This window comes from Impatiens glandulifera, chromosome 4, assembly GCF_907164915.1.
Source record: "Impatiens glandulifera chromosome 4, dImpGla2.1, whole genome shotgun sequence".
Classification (NCBI taxonomy): Eukaryota; Viridiplantae; Streptophyta; class Magnoliopsida; order Ericales; family Balsaminaceae; genus Impatiens; species Impatiens glandulifera.
Window position 1 is genome coordinate 1,356,450 of NC_061865.1, and position 18,195 is coordinate 1,374,644.

General features: G+C 31.3%; 4 protein-coding genes across 4 annotated transcripts; 1 reads left to right on the plus strand and 3 right to left on the minus strand.

Annotated features, from left to right (window-relative positions):
- Nucleotides 1-437: 437 nt before the first annotated feature.
- LOC124933755 lies at nucleotides 438-1,687 on the minus strand. The gene is made up of 3 exons (XM_047474193.1): nucleotides 1,592-1,687; nucleotides 900-1,505; nucleotides 438-479 (listed from the first exon to the last, which is right to left on the minus strand). Exons 1-3 carry the CDS (start codon nucleotides 1,664-1,666, stop codon nucleotides 438-440), a joined length of 723 nt encoding a protein of 240 aa, XP_047330149.1. The 5' UTR covers nucleotides 1,667-1,687.
- Nucleotides 1,688-8,092: 6,405 nt separating this feature from the next.
- On the minus strand, nucleotides 8,093-9,382 carry LOC124936992. Its single transcript, XM_047477518.1, has 7 exons — nucleotides 9,092-9,382; nucleotides 8,934-9,005; nucleotides 8,787-8,857; nucleotides 8,649-8,706; nucleotides 8,475-8,552; nucleotides 8,308-8,397; nucleotides 8,093-8,220 (listed from the first exon to the last, which is right to left on the minus strand). The coding sequence occupies exons 1-7, from the start codon at nucleotides 9,191-9,193 to the stop codon at nucleotides 8,146-8,148; spliced, it is 546 nt and encodes a 181-aa protein (XP_047333474.1). The 5' UTR covers nucleotides 9,194-9,382; the 3' UTR covers nucleotides 8,093-8,145.
- Nucleotides 9,383-10,671: 1,289 nt separating this feature from the next.
- On the minus strand, nucleotides 10,672-15,458 carry LOC124936319 (cationic amino acid transporter 2, vacuolar-like). Its single transcript, XM_047476807.1, has 14 exons — nucleotides 14,906-15,458; nucleotides 14,540-14,741; nucleotides 14,357-14,441; nucleotides 14,120-14,260; nucleotides 13,915-14,033; nucleotides 13,746-13,842; nucleotides 13,331-13,503; nucleotides 13,184-13,250; nucleotides 12,501-12,659; nucleotides 12,206-12,422; nucleotides 11,909-12,014; nucleotides 11,405-11,517; nucleotides 11,197-11,272; nucleotides 10,672-11,080 (listed from the first exon to the last, which is right to left on the minus strand). Exons 1-14 carry the CDS (start codon nucleotides 15,090-15,092, stop codon nucleotides 10,927-10,929), a joined length of 1,896 nt encoding a protein of 631 aa, XP_047332763.1. The 5' UTR covers nucleotides 15,093-15,458; the 3' UTR covers nucleotides 10,672-10,926.
- Nucleotides 15,459-16,201: 743 nt separating this feature from the next.
- On the plus strand, nucleotides 16,202-17,396 carry LOC124936075 (histone-lysine N-methyltransferase SUVR3). Its single transcript, XM_047476531.1, has 2 exons — nucleotides 16,202-16,827; nucleotides 16,905-17,396. Exons 1-2 carry the CDS (start codon nucleotides 16,245-16,247, stop codon nucleotides 17,291-17,293), a joined length of 972 nt encoding a protein of 323 aa, XP_047332487.1. The 5' UTR covers nucleotides 16,202-16,244; the 3' UTR covers nucleotides 17,294-17,396.
- Nucleotides 17,397-18,195: the final 799 nt, after the last annotated feature.

An 18,195-nucleotide genomic window follows, 5' to 3' on the forward strand; every position in this document is an offset into this window, starting at 1 on the left:
ATTTGCAACATTCTAGAGGATCCAAAGGGTTTGGTTCTATAGAAAAGATGGGTGACGCGACTGTGAGGCCGTGGATCATGAACACGGAAACAGAGTTCACATCCAGAATACCCTTACTTCACAACCGTTATGAAAGGAAATCAAAAGCACTTTAGGAAATCAAGGGAACAATGAATAAACCTAATAAAATCTAGAAAAAAAGACATGTGCAACCATGGTGACACTCGCTAGACAAGATGAAGGCACAATCACTAAATATCTTTTAAGTGTTAATATGTGACCAAATTTTTATACTATTAAGATAAGTTCCAAAGATATGATTCTCACAAATTCATTATTTTTGGATGGCCAAACATTTGCAACAAAAAATCAAAATAAAGAGTTTATAATAATATATACCTACCAGCATGTTTTATTTGATTATTGTCTTTAAACCACTATAACATTGCCTGCAACACTCTCTCTCGATTCAAATCATCCTGTAAAAGACAAATGCACATATTAAGCTTAAACTAGCATATTAAAGATTTGATGTCGTAATGAGGCTATTTGGAAACATGCACAAAATAAGCTCAAGACAACATGTGTTTTCAGTTGAAGAACAATTCAAGGATTTAAACTATGACAAAATATAAATGACATAAGAAAGAACATCATATATGACAATATCAAAGACCTTTTTGATTTTGCATTTTTAATTCAAATATTCATTATGCAAAACTAATCATTACAAAAAAACACAATTGCAATCCAAATCTAGTCAATTACCAATTTCCATAATTTCATTGTATCAATTAAAATAAAGACAGAATTGCAAACTTATCGCACACCACTTATCTACTTAAAAAAGCATTTTAAATCTATATGAAAAAATAAAATAGTAAATGATCTTATCTAACCTTAACTTCATTTGGCATCTCCTTTTCAATAGTAGATTTCACCTCCATTATTGAAAAATCTTGAAGAAATGTCACCACTGTTTCAATAGGTGGCGACACATAAGAAGCATCTTTTGTTTTAAAAACGTTAAATGTGATCTTGTAGGTAAAGTCAAATCCACCATCCAAAGTCGGTTCTGCAATTTCTTCAAAGCTAAAAATGTCCTTCAAAGTTAATCTACGTCCCTGATCAGGAAGATGAGACATGAAAATATTAGCAAAGGAAACCGCAAAGTCTTGAGACAGAGAATCAAAAGACAAAATAACCATTTCGTAGGTAGAGTACGCAGCAGCTGCAAGAACACGGGCTTTGGTGTGATCAAAAGTGTCAGTTGAGGAGCAAACTGGAAGATTGTCAAGAGTATAACTACAATCAATCGGGTGCAACTTACAGAAATACACCTCCTCGCGTACTGGCCTTCCTGGTCGAAGGCCAATATGTGATTGGAAGACTATGGGAAGTCCTCCTCCACCAATAGTAGGGCTGATGGCCTCAAATACTATATACATGGGATGAACACTAGTGAAATATCCTCTAAGGATCTTGTGAAATTCAAAATCTGTTTTCTGCTCATCATCAATTCATTACATATTAAGGTTAGAAGTTTGAAGCACATTCATTCATTATACTTTAACAAAGTTGGTACCCTTACATGTTGAAGATTGAAGTAGGCCAAAGGCAACAGTGCTAATGAGTACAAAGCTTCGGGGTCATAAACACAAGACATACCAAACTTGGTACCCTTTGATCGTTCAGAAATTCAAATATATAGACTTTAATTAGTAGTAAGTATAAAACAGCATGCATGCAACAAATTAATAAATATAGATAAGTTTGTTGTTATAATTACCTCCGTCCGCATAAATTCTTTACCCTCGATCCAGTCTATACCGCCTATTTCATCATCAGAATCAGATTCAGAATAGGTGCAAGTGTGGTCGGCAGTATCAGAAATCAATTGCATTGTCTTAAACCTCTCTATCTGTGACGAGAAATCTCTCATGCTGGAAACCCTAGCTCAGGCTGATCCAATCTATCTAATGCGAATTTTTAATCTTTATAAATACTTTCATGGTTAGACCGGGCCAAACCGCGCCGGCTGCCACGACCTTTTCCCATTTTTTACTCTCTCTTCCTTCTTTCTAGGAGTTCGGTTTTGATAACAAGAGTCAAAGAGGCCACCAAACTCATATAAAATACTTAAATAACTCACTTAGTTTTTATTTAACTAAAATAGCCCCCAATAACTCACACTTCAAATAGCTCAAGTTGTTAATCAAATTCTCATTCTCGAAATTCTTCTTATCGGAGAAACTCGACTCAAACTCGTGTGGACCGAATTCGAGTCAAGTTCGAGTAACTCGATTTTTTAATTAAAAATGTGTTTTATTTTGTTTTATAATATATATACATAAAATAAAAGGAACAAGTCAATTTTCCACCTAATTGGTCTTCCAAATGCAAATCAATATCGGTCTTCCAAATGCAAATCAATATCGAGTAAAATATGTAATTTTAATCAATAAAATTTAATTTTTGAGTAGTTCGAAGTGTTAATGAGCCGAATTTGAGTATAAATTTTGATACTCGATCGAGTTTGAATTTTAGTATATATATATATATATATATTACTAATCGAACTGAGTTCGAGAAGTGGTACTTGACTCTCAATTCGGCTCGTTTACCCCCACTACTTTGATTCACTTGCTAAAACATCAAATTTACTTAAGTTTATCCTTTGATAAATGAATTTTAGTTATATTATTTTTTACTATTCTCACAATCCAAATAGTGATTTGTGGCCTAAATCCAATATATACATCACACAAATAGACTTTAGACTTTAGAATATCATTCCCTCCTCTAAAATATCGGCAATAAAAAGTGGATACTAATTCTAAGTTTCTGGGTTCGAGGCTGTCAGGCGACAAGTTCTGCGAATGTTTAATGATTAAATGTATTTGTGGGCTACATACTTAATCCGTTGTCCCATTTTTGTCGCTCATAAATAGACTTTAGAATCAATGTCATAAGTTATAAATAGCTCTATCAAATTCATTTCGAATGAACACATTTTCTACATTTAAAATCTCCAAATCGATTAAACTAGTTGGATTTCTTAAGAAGTTATTTTTGTTATTTTTTACCAATTTTTAAAAACTTGAAGGTCGACTGAAGGTCGACACTAGTTGGATTTCTCCAAGTAAATTCATTTTAATGATGATATAATGGACGGTTAATTTTTTTTCATCCGTATTATAATGGAGGATTGAACTCCATGTTCAAAGATGGCTTTTGTTTGAGAAATCTTTAAGTTTAGAGGTTGAATTGTAGTTAATGAAATTCTTCAGGGACTTTATTAAAAAATTGTATTCCCGCGCACGGACGTTAATAAGTTTTTGAGAAAATAAAAAAAGGCCATTGAACTTATATAAAAGACTTAAGTAAGTCACTATTGTTTTAGTTAACTCAAATAGACCAATAAACTTTATATATATGAATGCTCAAATTAATCAATGAAGTTCCATTTCTCCTGCCTGTTTAAGTCATAAATTAAATTAAATAAATGATTATCTCTTTATAAAAAATTAAAAAAAAGTTCAAACAGAGCTATTAGATGAATGAGAAAAGAGGCTCATAAGTGAGCGACCGAGAGAAGACTTCTACTACTATTTGTTTACTGATTTTTTTTTTTAGAATATATTTAAAAACAAAAATCATAACAAAACATATTTGGTATAAAAAATAATTTTCTATGAGAATTACATTTTTTATTCTCTTTCTGCCTTAAAATATTTCAATCATATGTCTCAAAATAGAGTTTCTTCTTAAAAATAAGAAGAGATTGCATGTGTTCTAGTTTAACTTTCTAACATATATCTATTATGTACATACAGTATATGAGAATAATATAAGAGATATCTATGATTGTAGGGTTTACGATTGTAGGGTTTACGAAGAGTGGAAGAAGGAATAAGCATCGTGTGCGATCCTTCGTCACCAAACAAAGAACTTATAAATGAGTGGGGGATTTAATACTAAGATCCAAAGTATTCATTCTCACAAATTTGATATTGAATGGCCATTAATGAAACAAACAAATAACTTTAAAATATTTACCTATAATTAGACTCAAAAGTTCCACATTATTATTGTCTTTAAGCCACGATGTAACTTTCTTCATGCACTCTCTCAATTCAAATCATCTTTAATCAATTAACAATTACATATAGTAACTCACAAATTAAAGATTTGACAATAACACTAAAGTGTCTACATTGGAACCACTAAACAAACCATTTTTATGACATCTTGTTTTAAGTGGAGGGATTTAATGAATGAAAAAAGTAACAAATATAAAATATCAATAAAGAAAGATTCATACATTTATTTATTAGTTTTTTTCTCTTCAAAACTAATAATAATTTAATTCATTCAATCAACTTGACATTCTAACATCTCTACTTAGAGTAGCCAGGTTACACACATAAAATTAGTTTATATTTATGTCTCACTTTCAGTGACCTGAATAGGACCAATCTCCGATAAATCTTGTTTCAAAGGCACTAATGCTTCTAACGTCTTCACCTCAAACGTATCCTTTTTTATTTCATAAGCATGAAAGATGATCCTGTATCCAAAATCATAATCAGGAAATTCTGGTATAAATTGGTATTCCGGCAAATTAATAACGGTTGAGTCTTCAATTCTTTCAAATCTAACAATGTCCTTGAAAGCAAAATAAGTTTTCTGACCAAACAATAAACAAAACAATTAGGGATATACAATTGTTTATTTTTTTTTAAAATAAACTGTAACTTCTTGTATGCAAACCTTTTTGTAGCTATATTCGTTGTTCGTAGCACTCACTAAACATGCAATGAGGAGGGCTTCAATGTTATCGTGAAAATTATTTGAAGCATAGTTTTGAAAGTCCTCAACGGTATATGTACAATCAATAGGATGAAACCTACAAAACTCAATTAATTGACAAAAAAAAGCGGTATGTGGATATGGCATCGTATTTCTAACTCTAGACATTCTATGTCCAATGGAAGATTGGAATACACAACTAATTTCTCCTGAAGTTGTAGGAATTGTAGCCTCAAATACAAGGATCCAACTAGTAAAACTAGTAAGCCACCCTCTCAATAATTTGTGTAATGTAAAATTTAATTCCTGTTGAACATCATAACAAATAGACAATTATAAAATTATATTTGAGATTTAATCATTTTATAAGCATTAACTACATAATTAAATTATAAGATACTAACTCACATATTTATGATTAAAGTATGCCAAAGTGAACACTGCGCTCGTGTAATAAAATTCAAGATCATCAATGGCAGAAACCAATAGCAAACTCATTCCCTACACATAAATAATACAAGAATTTACAAAGTAATTAAGCATTGAAAGTTGTAACAACTAAAAAAAAAGACATCAAAAGTAGATAAGTAATTAAAGACATCAAAAGTAGATAAGTAATTATTTGATTTACCTCCTTTTGTCTAAATATAGGTACATCCTCTTTACACCCTTTAAATCCCCATTCATCATCTGATGAGCTATCGTCTTCCATCTCTTTTGATTGAGACGAAGATTCTTTAGTCTCAATGTTGTCTTGTCTTAACAATTCTTTTTCTTGAGATCCTAAGTAAAATAAAAACATGCAATTGAAAATCTAATTAACAACAATTTGAAGAGAATAGAAGGGATTCAAATTAAAAGATAACCCTAAATCACTATTTTCTTGTAGATTTATATTTTATAGTAAAACTATCAAAAAAAAAAAAAAAAGTTTATAAAAAAAGTAGATAACACTATAAGAATTGGACTTTCAAAACACAGTTTACTTACTTACTTCTAAGTAAATAAATCAATAACATGAATTGATTTTTAAAGTTTTTTTTTCAATAAGAAGGTTGTATTATCTTATAAAAAAACTATACAAAACACAAATTATCAAGAAACATATACATAACTTAAAGTAAAAGAAGGTTAATGATATTATTTAGGTAAAACAATTTTTAAGAGGTATGTAAAAGAATAATATAAGTTAAAATCGTGAGAACTTCAATAGATTGTTGATGATCTTTCTCCAACCCTAGTAACTCGTACCAAACATCATCTTCTAGTAGACTCTCTATGTTATATAAAAAATATTAATAAACTAAATAAACCGAGCAACTCTATAAGAAAGCAAACCTATCAGCCGAGCAAACCTTTGCTCAAATTAGACTAAATTTTTAGGGTTAGGACTTATTAACAAAATCTAGATTGTGAAAGAATGCCCTTTATATGTAATTCAGTATATGGGCCTTAATAATATCTAAGATTTTGTAAGCCCATTTATAATATAGATATGAAAAATTATTTAATGAAACAAATTTTCCTATATAGTTGCCAGTTGGTCAAATATATTAATTAGATTGAATGAAAATTTCAAAATTACCAAAAATATCTAACATTTCGGTTTTGGTTTTTGTGTATATCCAATTAACATTGTTTTTATAATTTGAAAATCGTTATTTATTTCTCTTTGAAAATCTATATATAATTAATTAAAAATATATTTAGAGAGAAAGTTGAGAAGCTGAAAATAAAATTATTTTATACAACTATTTAATTATTAAATATAAATATTTAATCTTTTATCATTAAATACTTAATTTGCTATTCAAATCCAAACTAAACTCATATAATGACAATTTATTAATAAAAATATTAATTTTTATTTTATTTAAAAATAAAATAAAATTATTCATTATATATTAACACAATTTAAATATTTTTATTAAACAAAAACAATCTCCTTAAAATTAACACTTATCTAACACCTTAAAAAAATAATTTGAAAGAAGAATTAATGATCTATTGTAAGTCCAACTAACTTAAGTTAGTTTATAATCTTATTTTTTTTAAATAAATTAATTCTAAGAATTAAGATAAGAATGATATACTAAATTAATCATGCATTTTCCAATTAAGATAAAGCTATATAAGGACATAATATATATAATATTGTTCTCTAAAGATTATCAAGAACATGAATTTAATTATTTACTTTGAATGCTTCTTTTTATTTTAAAATATAAAAAAAAAATCATTATTCTCCATTTTCTTTTTCCTTATTGATTGGATAACTTGTGATTGCTGTCCCTAGCTAATCCAAATTGCTTCCCATGCGATAGGGAGTGATAAATTAAAAAGAATTTGAATAATTATTAAAAAAACAAATAAAATAATTTTATAAATTATATTGATATATAAAGATTTAATATTTAATTATTCAAAATATACATGGAAAATCAATTGCATTGCCTTAAATTTCTCTGACGAGAAATCTCTGTCCTGATCATCATTTTGTCTTTTGTCTTGAAAACCCTAGCTCAGGCTGATCCAATCTAATTTAATGCGAATTTTCAAACTTAATGTATATTTATATGATAACAAAAGTCAAAAAGATCAGGGTAAGAGTCGGTTTAAGAGACCAAAAGTGACAAGTTCAATTCTATTTGAAGTTTAAGTGAGGGGCAATTGGCGGTGGGATTTTATTCTAGTTCTCTTTTATTTAAAAAATAATAATAATAATCAAAAGAAGCCACCAAACTCATACTCAAATAGCCCAATCCAATAACTCACATGAAATTTTCAAATTCTTAATTATTTGGATCTCTTAACATGGTTGATTGATGGATAAATGAATTTGAAAACACGAATCTTTCATCGTAAGTGTCCTAAGCTATAAATAGATTCATCAAATGCATTTCGAATCAACACAATTTTTATGTTTAAAATCTCTAATTCGATTTAGCATATTGATAAATTATTCGTGTTATTTTAATACAATTTTTCAAAAATAACTCTGGTTCAATTCTTATTTAAAACGTCTTAAGTTGAAGCGAATGTCATTGCGATAAAATCACTTATGATATCAACTTTTGTTCAATTTTTTTTTAATTTGAAGACTAACAACAGCCGAATTTCCCTAAATAAGAATAGATGGAAATGGAATATGGAATAATTGAATTGTTATATATAGGAGGATTGATTTTTTTTCATCTATTTGATTTGTTTTTTTCATGTATTTGAAAACCCAAAGTTTGATCTCTTGTTCATAACTTCTTTAGACAAATTCGACTATTGGGTTCATAAATACAAATTCGACAAATGTTTGATCTCCACGCTGAAGAAGAAACACTACTGAATCCAAATAACCCGTTGCCTGTGCTGCAAGTCTGATTCTCGATCATCTTCAGTAAAGTTATAATTTTCCTAACAGAATTACAAAAATTGTCAAATAATGTTTTTTCATCATCATCATTTAGTTTGATTCAATAGGGAAGGTAAGTAAAAAAGAACCTGCTGTCGTCTATGAAGTTGGAATACGCTAAATGCTCTAAACAACGAGAAAGTTTGTAAGATGACCGCAACACTTCTCAGCGTTAGTAACTGCAAATTGAATCATAGAGAGTTAAAACAGTACAAATCCTCTCCTCTGTTTTTGTCAAGAAACTGACATTTCTCACCGTGAATAAGCTGAAAGAGTAATCATTGTCGTCGACTATGAATGGTAAAGTATGCCTTAACATCAGAAGAAACATGAACTACAAAACATACAGGTAAAAACTAAGACAATAAGTATCGAAAATTGTGCGTTTGAAGATGAATAGAACCGGGGAACAGAAGGAGGAGATGAGTACAGTTATAGCAACTATCCGACAGCATATCAAGTTTCTTGGACCGTCATCATCGTGCATTCTTAAAGTGATTCGATTCAAAAACAAAACAGAGATGAATAAGTTGGTGATCAAATTTGGAAATTGTAATGAAAAAGAGACCTGAAATTGTTTATCTGGACACCTCCAAAGTGAAACAGAGGTGGTGGGGATCTATAACCTGGTTGGAATGGCTGTGATTTTGCGGAAAATGTTAGTAAGTTTGGATTATGGAAGTGGCCAAATGGGTTTTGAGATTGATTGACTAACCTGGTAACAGATTTCGCAGATTGTATTACCTTTCTCGTTGCACCATCTCTGGACGCATCTGCGGTGAGCAAACTACAAAAATATGAAACTGTAATCTGTAATTTTGTTGTAATATGAAGAAATAGTTTTTTTTTTTTTATAGAAGAATGGTTTAAGACCTTCAAAGTGCCACGACAAGAACAGGGTGTTTCCATAGTTCTTTCTTCATCCTCATCATGACAGATTCTACAGTCTACTATCATTCCGCCATTGATGTCCATCTCAAAGCTAGTTTTTGTTTGCTTGTTTGACAGAGAGAAGTGGGAAAATGAGATTGTGTTGAGAAATATGGTTGATTAATAGAGAGAAAGAGGATTGAGTTTTCTGCAAATTGCATTTTGGGTTTCTGGGTTTCTTCTTTCTGCTTCAAAGTTTGGTTAGGTATGTTTTGGCGTATTGTCTTTGTGTAAAAGAAGGAAGATGAATAGTTCAACGGTTGCTTGGATCTCCTGTTGCTTTACAGATGCAATCATCTATGTATTATGGAATGAATATTCCATTTTATTTTTCTCAAGTAAATATTATTCAAGTCCTTAATTTTTTATTTTTTTTTAATCGAACCAAGTTTTGAGACATACAAAGACCTTGACAAAGTTCATAAGACACAAAGTGTCAACCTTAAGACGGTTGAAATAGAGATGACAATTATAATCTTCCGCAATTTCGATTTGAATTGTCTAGTTGGGAAGGTTTTTTTTTCCTAATTTGTTAATCGAATCAAGTTTTTTGAGACACACATACGAAGACATTGACAAAGGTCCTAAGACACGAAGTGTCACCCTAAGACGGTTGAAATAGGGATGATAATTATAATCTTCCGCGATTTCGATTTGAATTGTCTAGTTGGGCAGATTTTTTTTTCGACCGTAGTTAATCGAGAATGGTATTTGTGTCACCGGTCACACATCAATTATGTTCCGAACATTAATTTATGGTTACCTTAATAATATAAATGTTTAATATATTACCATTTATATAATATTAAAAATTTTAAAATTTTATACTTTGATATAGAATATGGTATATATATATACGGGGATTTTACGAAACCGAACAAGACGAGAATGGTAGTAAAAAAAATTCTCAAAGTATAATTGTACGAAGGAAGTAGAATGGTATGAAGATGGTAAACGTATTCCCAATCCCGATCCGTCTCATTGTCATTCTTAGTAATGAGTACATTTCTCAAAACCAAATAGGACAAGAATTTAATAAAAAGAATTCTCGATCCGTCTCATTGTCATCCTTAGTAGTTAGTACATTTCTCGAAACCAAATAGGACAGGAATCTAATAAAATGAATTTACGAAGTTGAATGTACGGGATGGTAAATGTATTCATCGTTCTGATCTGCACACATCACTGACCAGTGTCAAGACTTTGACTACCTTATTAAATTATCAAATTTCATATTGAAAGTAATTATTTGTTTTATAAAAAAATTGAATGTTTTGATAATTTACCTGAGATAAACATAAAGTTGGTCTTAATGTACTCTAACTATTTGTTCAAGTTAGTTTATGATTCTAAACAAGTTTTAAAACTTACAATATTTAGAGTCAACTATTGTTAACGGTGGATTGGATCTAATGATTTTCAAAATGCATAATTATCTAACTCATAACTGTATCAACCTTAGAAAAAGAAAATGAACAAGTAAATTCAAATAAATTGAATAAAAAGGAGGCAAAATACAATGCTAAGCATTCCAAATTATGAATGAAATTGTTAAAATTGCACATATGTATATGTATATATTATATATACATTATTTTAGTGTTTATACATTAATACAACAGATTCTGTACAGAATACAGGGATGATGGGTGGGTGAAAATGCAAATCTTCTCCTTTAGCAATCCAATAAATAAGCAAGAAAGAAACAAATATGTGATCGCTATTAATCAAAATCAAGATCAATTTCAGACATATAAAACCTTACTCCAATATGCGTTTTAAGCCAAAGCATTTGAATTTCTGTACATTTGCTCCGCACGGGCTGCAGGGACATAGATAGCATCGTGTAGAGCACTGTGACGACGTCCATAGACAGCGTAGACAAGAGCTCCGAGAACCATCCATATAGACACGCGTGCCCAAGTAGCAGATCTGTAAACAATAAATAAAAAATGATAAACCGGGTGATTTTTGATTTTTTCAACGTGAATACCAAAATATGACCCGAGATTCTCAAAATAAAAAAAAAAACAAAACAAAATTCTCACCCAAGATTTATGAGCAAATACATATTGATGAGGACACTAATGATAGGTAGAAGTGGGACAAATGGGCATATGAAACCTGAAGAAAATACCAATGCATTATATAAAAAATCCATATGGTCAAAGTTCTCTTTTTCTCCTAGAACAAAATATGACTTTTGTAATCAAGCCTAGTAAAATCAAGAAATTTTATATCATGAGATAGTAGTACCTCCTATGTGGCCAAAGTTAAGCCTAGCCTCGTCTTGATCAATACATGTTAGCACTACCAAACCCGATAAAAGAACAATGCCACCTATTGAGCACACCGTGTATCTGAACAAACTGAGAAAAATAAAACCGTATTGTTAAGATGGTATATATTCTAGTTTGCATAAATCACATCTTAAGAAAATGCTTCCAAATATGCTAATTTGGTCAAATTGAACTCCAATGCAACAATAATAAAAAAAACATAAATATGAGCCAAAACAATAAATTCAAAATGTCTCATATTTCAATGCATTGTATGCCGAGGAAGCTAGCAGTACTTATAGAACTATTATTTTTTGAAAAGTGTATTTTTGGACCATTTTTTTCCTTGTACCTAATCTTCTCTGTATCGTTCAAATTTTATTGGATCTCCCGAAGGATTTTAATCATGCTAATCTTCTCAGTACTATTACACTAATTTAATCAATTGAAACTATATTTTCACACTTCATTTTAACATCACCTCGGGAGGCCAACACTTGAAGCAGCTGATGTAAGAAGAAGAGAACCAATACAAGTAAGCACTATGGTCCAACCTGCAATTTTCCGTCTCCTTTCATTGACAATGCCTGCAAGGACAAAGAAAATGATTTTTAATATAGTATCTTTTCAATGAGTCTTAGATGTCCTTTTACATATTTTCTTATGCCCTCGCTAATATTAAATTATAATAAAAAAAAATGTGAAAAGATCTGTCTAACAAGAAAACATCCAAAAATTATACATAAAGAACAGGTATCGGGTCGTCTTCCCATCTTACCCACACTTTCATTGCTGTCTCCAGAACTTCCAGCATCACATTTGATATCATCTTCTTTCTCATCTACATTTTCTTGAGTAGCATCATACAAAAATGGAATAGAAACAACCGACTCATGAAATGATGATGAAATTGGTACTTCGTTTGGCGGGACATATCGAATTATCAATAAAGAAATAGCGACCATTGTAAATGCAATCAGCGTGCCAACACTCACCTACATCAGTAACAGGGAAATAAAATGATTCCGTGTAAATTTTATAAAATGTAAAGAGTTGCAATTTGCAAAACTTACCATCCCAGCCAACTGTTCTACATCCATGAAGAATGCCAATATTGCAGCAACTAGACCGGTCACAACAGTGCTTTTAACAGGAACTTGGCTCTGTTTGTTTACATCAGCAAAGAATGATGGCAGTAAACCATCCCTTGACATCGCCATCAATATTCTTGGCTGTAAGAACAAACTTTAAGGTGCTTGGTTGATTGTCAGCTTATAATAAGTCAAAATGGATATGCATGAAAGAATTTAGTTTTTGGTCAAGTTACATTCCATTAATGTCAAACAACTAAGGGCTTGTTTGATGTGGTTTATTTGGATTCAATCCAAATTAAATCAATTAACACATCATCATCAATCACTTTTTCTATCAAATCAATGAAGATACTAGAATACTCTTAATTTATTCCTTCTAACATTTAAAAAATATTACATATTAAAGATATTTTGGTGATTTGACCCAAATAATCATCTTTTTAATCAAAAAACTCTCTTCCAAAAAAAAACAGATTGTTCCGAAATAACCCAAGATCAAACAAACCCAAGTTACAATCGGTAAAGGTAAAGAACATTCATTACTATTAGTTGTTAAACAGACCCAACAATTAAAAACTGGATATGTATGAAACTGTCTTCTTCAAATGATTACTTTATTCTATTAATAATAAAACCACAAGCAAATGACTGTACTAACTTACCTGAGGTAAGATCGAGCCCATTAATGTCGAGCAAAGAGCTGTAGTAGCCCCGAGGGTTATAACATACCTAGGGATGAAAAGTAGCACGGATCAGGTGTCAAGAGCTTACACATTATAATATTGCATAACTTTTTTTTATTTGCTTACGCTGCCCACTTCATTCCATGGCTTGCAAAGGCAGAAGAGATGGGTGTGTCCGGGTCCATAGCATAGTAGGGTACTAAACCAACAATAATACCAGAAACCAACATGTATAATGTACAACATATGGACAAAGCAATACCAATACCCAATGGCAGATCTCTTTGAGGATTCTTCACCTGAATTATGGAAAGGAAAACACTTAGAGTTTTGTTTGATGAAAAAGATAATTAAGGGTAATTTGATATTTTGATCGATGAAGTGATTGATGATAAAACAATCCTTCATCAAACAAAGGCCAGCTTGTTTGACATGTAAGTGAAGGTAAGATAAGAACATACTCCGTAATCCCAAAAATGAATGAAAAAAAATAATAATCTAAATAAAAAAACGTTTCATAAAATTGGCTTAAAATAAATACCTCTTCCGCAGTGCTAGCAACTGAATCAAAGCCGATATATGCAAAGAAGACAGTTGCAGCGCCAGCAAACACCCCATCCACTCCATAAGGAAAGTACCTACAAATGAAATAAAGGTAAGAAAGACAATTTATATATCATTCCAAAACATAACACAAAGTCAGTAATTACCCAACAGGAAGTTCATAGCCAACCCAGCCTGTTTTGTAACCAAGATATCCACCAGCAATAATTACAAAAAACATGGCGCACACATTTGCTATTGTAACTATCCCCTGTACTTGTGTGCTCTGAAAAATGTTCACAATTATCTCCAGGTCATTTATTTACACAATCATACAAGAACATGCTGGAAAATTCAATAAATTAAATTAACCTCCTTAATTCCAACACATAAAAGTGCTGTCACAATGAAAACTAGTATAGCTGCACACGGGTCAACCACGATACCCATTCCAGGTATAGTATGTCGTGCTAGAAAAGCAGGCAGACTATCAGCATCGCCGAAAAGCATAGCCTGAAAGAAGAAAAGAAAATGCAATTTTGTAGAAATCAAAGAATATAAAATCGATGATTTTTTTATTCTGGTGAAACGAGTACTACAATACAATACCAGATTGGGTGATATACCACGAGCAACTGCAGAACCGCCAATAGTATATTCTAATATGAGACCCCAACCGACTAACCAAGCAACTCTGCAAAATGAAAAAAAGAGAACATTCCCAAACATAACATCAAACCTTATGCTTGAACATTACAGTTTAGATAAAAAATAAAATAAAACATCAATTACCCTTCCCCCACACATATGTATGAATAATGATAGGCACTCCCGGCTGAAGGGCAGCGACTCGAAAGCTCTGCATAACAAAAGGCTGATAGAGCTGCGGCTATCCCAGCTATTAGAAATGAAATGGTAAGCGCTGGTCCTGAATGCTCCCTAGCTACTGTACCCACCAGAATGTAAACTCCAGCACCAATGGTTGAACCAACTCCTACTCAAAATTCATGTGTTATCCAGGAAATGGAGCAAAAATTGCATAGAAGACTGACTATATAATGTCATATTGAGCAGTTTAACATGGAACTAATATAAATTGCTTCTGTTGTATCAGAACAAGAAGATGAAATAGGGAAAAGCAAATATGAAGAAATTTACCAACAGCAATAAGATGAGGAACCGATAAAGCCTTGGCCAACTGATGATGGCCGGAGTTTGAAGATTTCGCGTGAATGGAATCAACTTGCTTTCTTCTCACCAAACTCTTCAACCCAACAACAGCCCATGAAGATTTTCCCCCTCCAACACCAACACCTCCGGTATGAGAATCAGCAACGACACCCATCAGAATCGTGTCCAGGAAAATTCAGAAAATTTTCTCAAATTTCAGTATCAAGTTATCAATCCAACAAATGGGTAATTAGAAACAGGATGCTGATCGATCAAGCGATGATTGACTAGTTGATATTGGCCATTGATTATGGCATATTCCTTGGGGGGATGGATGATATAGAAAATTGGGTAGAAATTAGAAACGGAAAAGGAAATTCCAACTTTTGACGTAAACGAGAAGGTGTGGGAACTCGGCCGTGAGGAAGAAAGGAGTTTGCTTGGAAGAGAAGACCATACATTATTAGTATTCTTCATATATAATCATCCGCAGATTTCCCGTCCGACGCCAAAGCTCTGATCTTTAGGGTCAATGCCTTTTCACTTTACAAAGAATGCATAAATTAATTAAATTACAATGCATAATAATGAAATTTTAATCATATACATAAATGAGTTAAATATTTGGTGGTTTTAGACTTTTATTACATGAAATCAGCACTTGTTTATTTATTTTATAAAATTAACATGATCTTTTATTAGTGCTCTAGACATGGAATAATCCTTGACTTTTATTTTTTTAACTTTTATTATTTTTTTCAATTTAATTTTAAGAAAAAATTAAAAAATAAGTTAGTTTTTAATTAAAAAATAACTAATTTTTTATAAGATGAAACAAATTATAACACAAGTTTAATTATTAAAATTAATATACAACTAATATGCTAATTATAATTTGTTTGCCATTTTCAATTTAAATTATTATTTTTTTAATTATTTTTGTTATTTGACTGATAACTAAAAATTTCACATTAATAAATATAATTAAATATATAATATCACTAATAATATTTATTTATTATTCATATTTTATAAAAATTATAAATTTATTTATTATAATATAAATTATAATTTTCAATATATTATATAAAGACATCTTTCGTATAACTTTTTGTAAGCAATTTTTTTATTAAAATAAAAGGTACACAAAGATTATATGAATATCAATTGATTGTGAATATATTAAAAGTAGTCTTCAAAATAGAACGGAAATAAAATGGTAAATCATCCCAATACTCCTATTTGATACATAGAATTACAACCATGATTCTAAAAGAAAATAGCATTTGAATCTGAAATCTGAAAAAAATCAAATAATCAAATAACGATGGAGAAGAAGAAAGAACGAATTGATGATTCAGTTCTCTTCCACTGTGCTGATCTCATCCTTCCATGGCTAGAACCATCTGACCTAGCCGCCATCTCACTCACCTGCAAAAGCCTAAACCTCATCTCCCATTCTATCTCCGCCTCAAGATCCTCCGATGCCGCCAGATCCTTTGAAACTCATCCGATTCCTTTCATCAACACCGTCGATAATCATCCCTACGCTTACTTTATCTACACGACGACTCAAGTCATATCAATCGACTCGCATCAAGCTCGTCAGTCGTGGGGAGGTCACCGACCAAGTCTAGAGCAAGCTAATTCCAGTTTGTGTTCAGACGCACCAGGATGCGATTGCGATTCGTGCGATGAACGAATGGACTGTCCCTGTAGAGAATCAATTTCGCCTGATTTGATTCGCGAATGCGGGCCGAGCTGTGGTTGTAATCGCAATGAATGTGGAAATCGATTGACTCAGACTGGAGTTTCTGTCCTGCTAAAGATTGTTAAGCAAATTAGGAAGGGATGGAGTCTGCATTCTCGACAGTTCATTCATAAAGGCCAATTCGTATGCGAATATGCAGGTAATCAATCAATTGCATTTCTTATCTAATTGATTAGTTGTTGTTTCAGTCTAAACCCTAATGTGTATTGATAACAGGTGAGCTTTTGACTACGAAAGAGGCGAGAAGAAGGCAAGAAAACTACGATGAACTGGCATCAAAAAGCCAGTTTTCTGCAGCTCTTTTGGTGATTAGAGAACATCTTCCTTCTGGGAAAGCTTGTATGAGGATAAACATAGACGCGACAAGGATTGGAAACGTGGGGCGTTTCATAAACCATTCTTGCGATGGTGGGAACTTATCGACTGTAATTGTGAGATGTTCGGGTGCATTATTACCTCGCCTCTGTTTCTTCGCTTCGAGGGATATTCAAGAAGATGAAGAACTCAGTTTCAGCTATGGTGAAACCAGGATTAGGTCTAATGGATTGAGTTGCTTTTGTGGAAGTTCTTGCTGTTCGGGAACACTACCTTCAGAGAATACTTAATTGGTATCATATTTTGTCTAGGCATAGCAAAACAAGTAAGCTACAATTTCCATTATAATGTCTTCAATTCTTTAGAAACTAAGCAAACCAAGTTTTCTGACCATACATACAATCAACAAAACTATTAGAGATATACAATTATTTATTGTTTTCTAGAATAAATTGTGACTTTTGTTGTATGCAAACCTTTCTGTAGTTATAGTAATGAGGAGGACTTCAATATTATATAGAAAATCAATGTAAAATGTGTGATAAAATCTGCCAAAACTCATTTGTTGTTTTCAACCAAGCTAAGGATCCACGGTTATTTGAACTGGATGGAAAAGCATTCCATTTCGACAAAAGACCCACACCCAAGTCCCATAACTTTTGGTCTGCAATCACAATCATGATTTTTCTATTCCAAGAGGGAAATATCCTTTTGGCTGGCTGTGGGCGAGGTGAGGTGGGTATTTTTATTGATATACTCAACTAATTTGTCTGTGACCTCAAATACAAAAATCACCCCAGAAGCAACCGGTGTTTTATAAATTATATGACCTTTAGAGATTTAAAAAAGGTAATTATAAATTAATTTTTAATATTTTATAATGATTTACAACTAATACAAAAATTAAATGATTATTTAAAATACAGGAAATATACAAATTGTAATAAAAATAAACAAGCAAAATCATGCCAAAACAAGAAACCACTATTATTTGATATGTTTTACCAGAGAAATTTTTATTATTTGGTTGTAAGAATATATATATATATATATATATATATATATATATATATATATATATATATAATATCATCACTAACACACAAAATTTATATAAACACTGTTTTGTATCAATAATATTATTAATTCATTATCAACTGATGTGCACACATTGCCAATTTTTTTATATAAT

What these genes read in the sequence shown, in the direction of transcription:
- LOC124933755 (XM_047474193.1), bottom strand. Translation starts at nt 1,666, where the DNA reads ATGTCTTGTGTTTATGACCCCGAAGCTTTGTACTCATTAGCACTGTTG. An exon ending in CCTACTTCAATCTTCAACAT is followed by an intron (nt 1,506 to 1,591) that starts GTAAGGGTACCA and finishes GATGATGAGCAG; the next exon opens with AAAACAGATTTTGAATTTCA. An exon ending in AGATGCCAAATGAAGTTAAG is followed by an intron (nt 480 to 899) that starts GTTAGATAAGAT and finishes TGTCTTTTACAG; the next exon opens with GATGATTTGAATCGAGAGAG.
- LOC124936992 (XM_047477518.1), bottom strand. Translation starts at nt 9,193, where the DNA reads ATGGACATCAATGGCGGAATGATAGTAGACTGTAGAATCTGTCATGAT. An exon ending in CTTGTCGTGGCACTTTGAAG is followed by an intron (nt 9,006 to 9,091) that starts GTCTTAAACCAT and finishes ATATTTTTGTAG; the next exon opens with TTTGCTCACCGCAGATGCGT. An exon ending in ACTCTTTCAGCTTATTCACG is followed by an intron (nt 8,398 to 8,474) that starts GTGAGAAATGTC and finishes TTCAATTTGCAG; the next exon opens with TTACTAACGCTGAGAAGTGT.
- LOC124936319 (XM_047476807.1), bottom strand. Translation starts at nt 15,092, where the DNA reads ATGGGTGTCGTTGCTGATTCTCATACCGGAGGTGTTGGTGTTGGAGGG. An exon ending in TAGAACAGTTGGCTGGGATG is followed by an intron (nt 12,423 to 12,500) that starts GTAAGTTTTGCA and finishes TTACTGATGTAG; the next exon opens with GTGAGTGTTGGCACGCTGAT. An exon ending in AGACAGCAATGAAAGTGTGG is followed by an intron (nt 12,015 to 12,205) that starts GTAAGATGGGAA and finishes TTGTCCTTGCAG; the next exon opens with GCATTGTCAATGAAAGGAGA.
- LOC124936075 (XM_047476531.1), top strand. Translation starts at nt 16,245, where the DNA reads ATGGAGAAGAAGAAAGAACGAATTGATGATTCAGTTCTCTTCCACTGT. An exon ending in ATTCGTATGCGAATATGCAG is followed by an intron (nt 16,828 to 16,904) that starts GTAATCAATCAA and finishes TATTGATAACAG; the next exon opens with GTGAGCTTTTGACTACGAAA.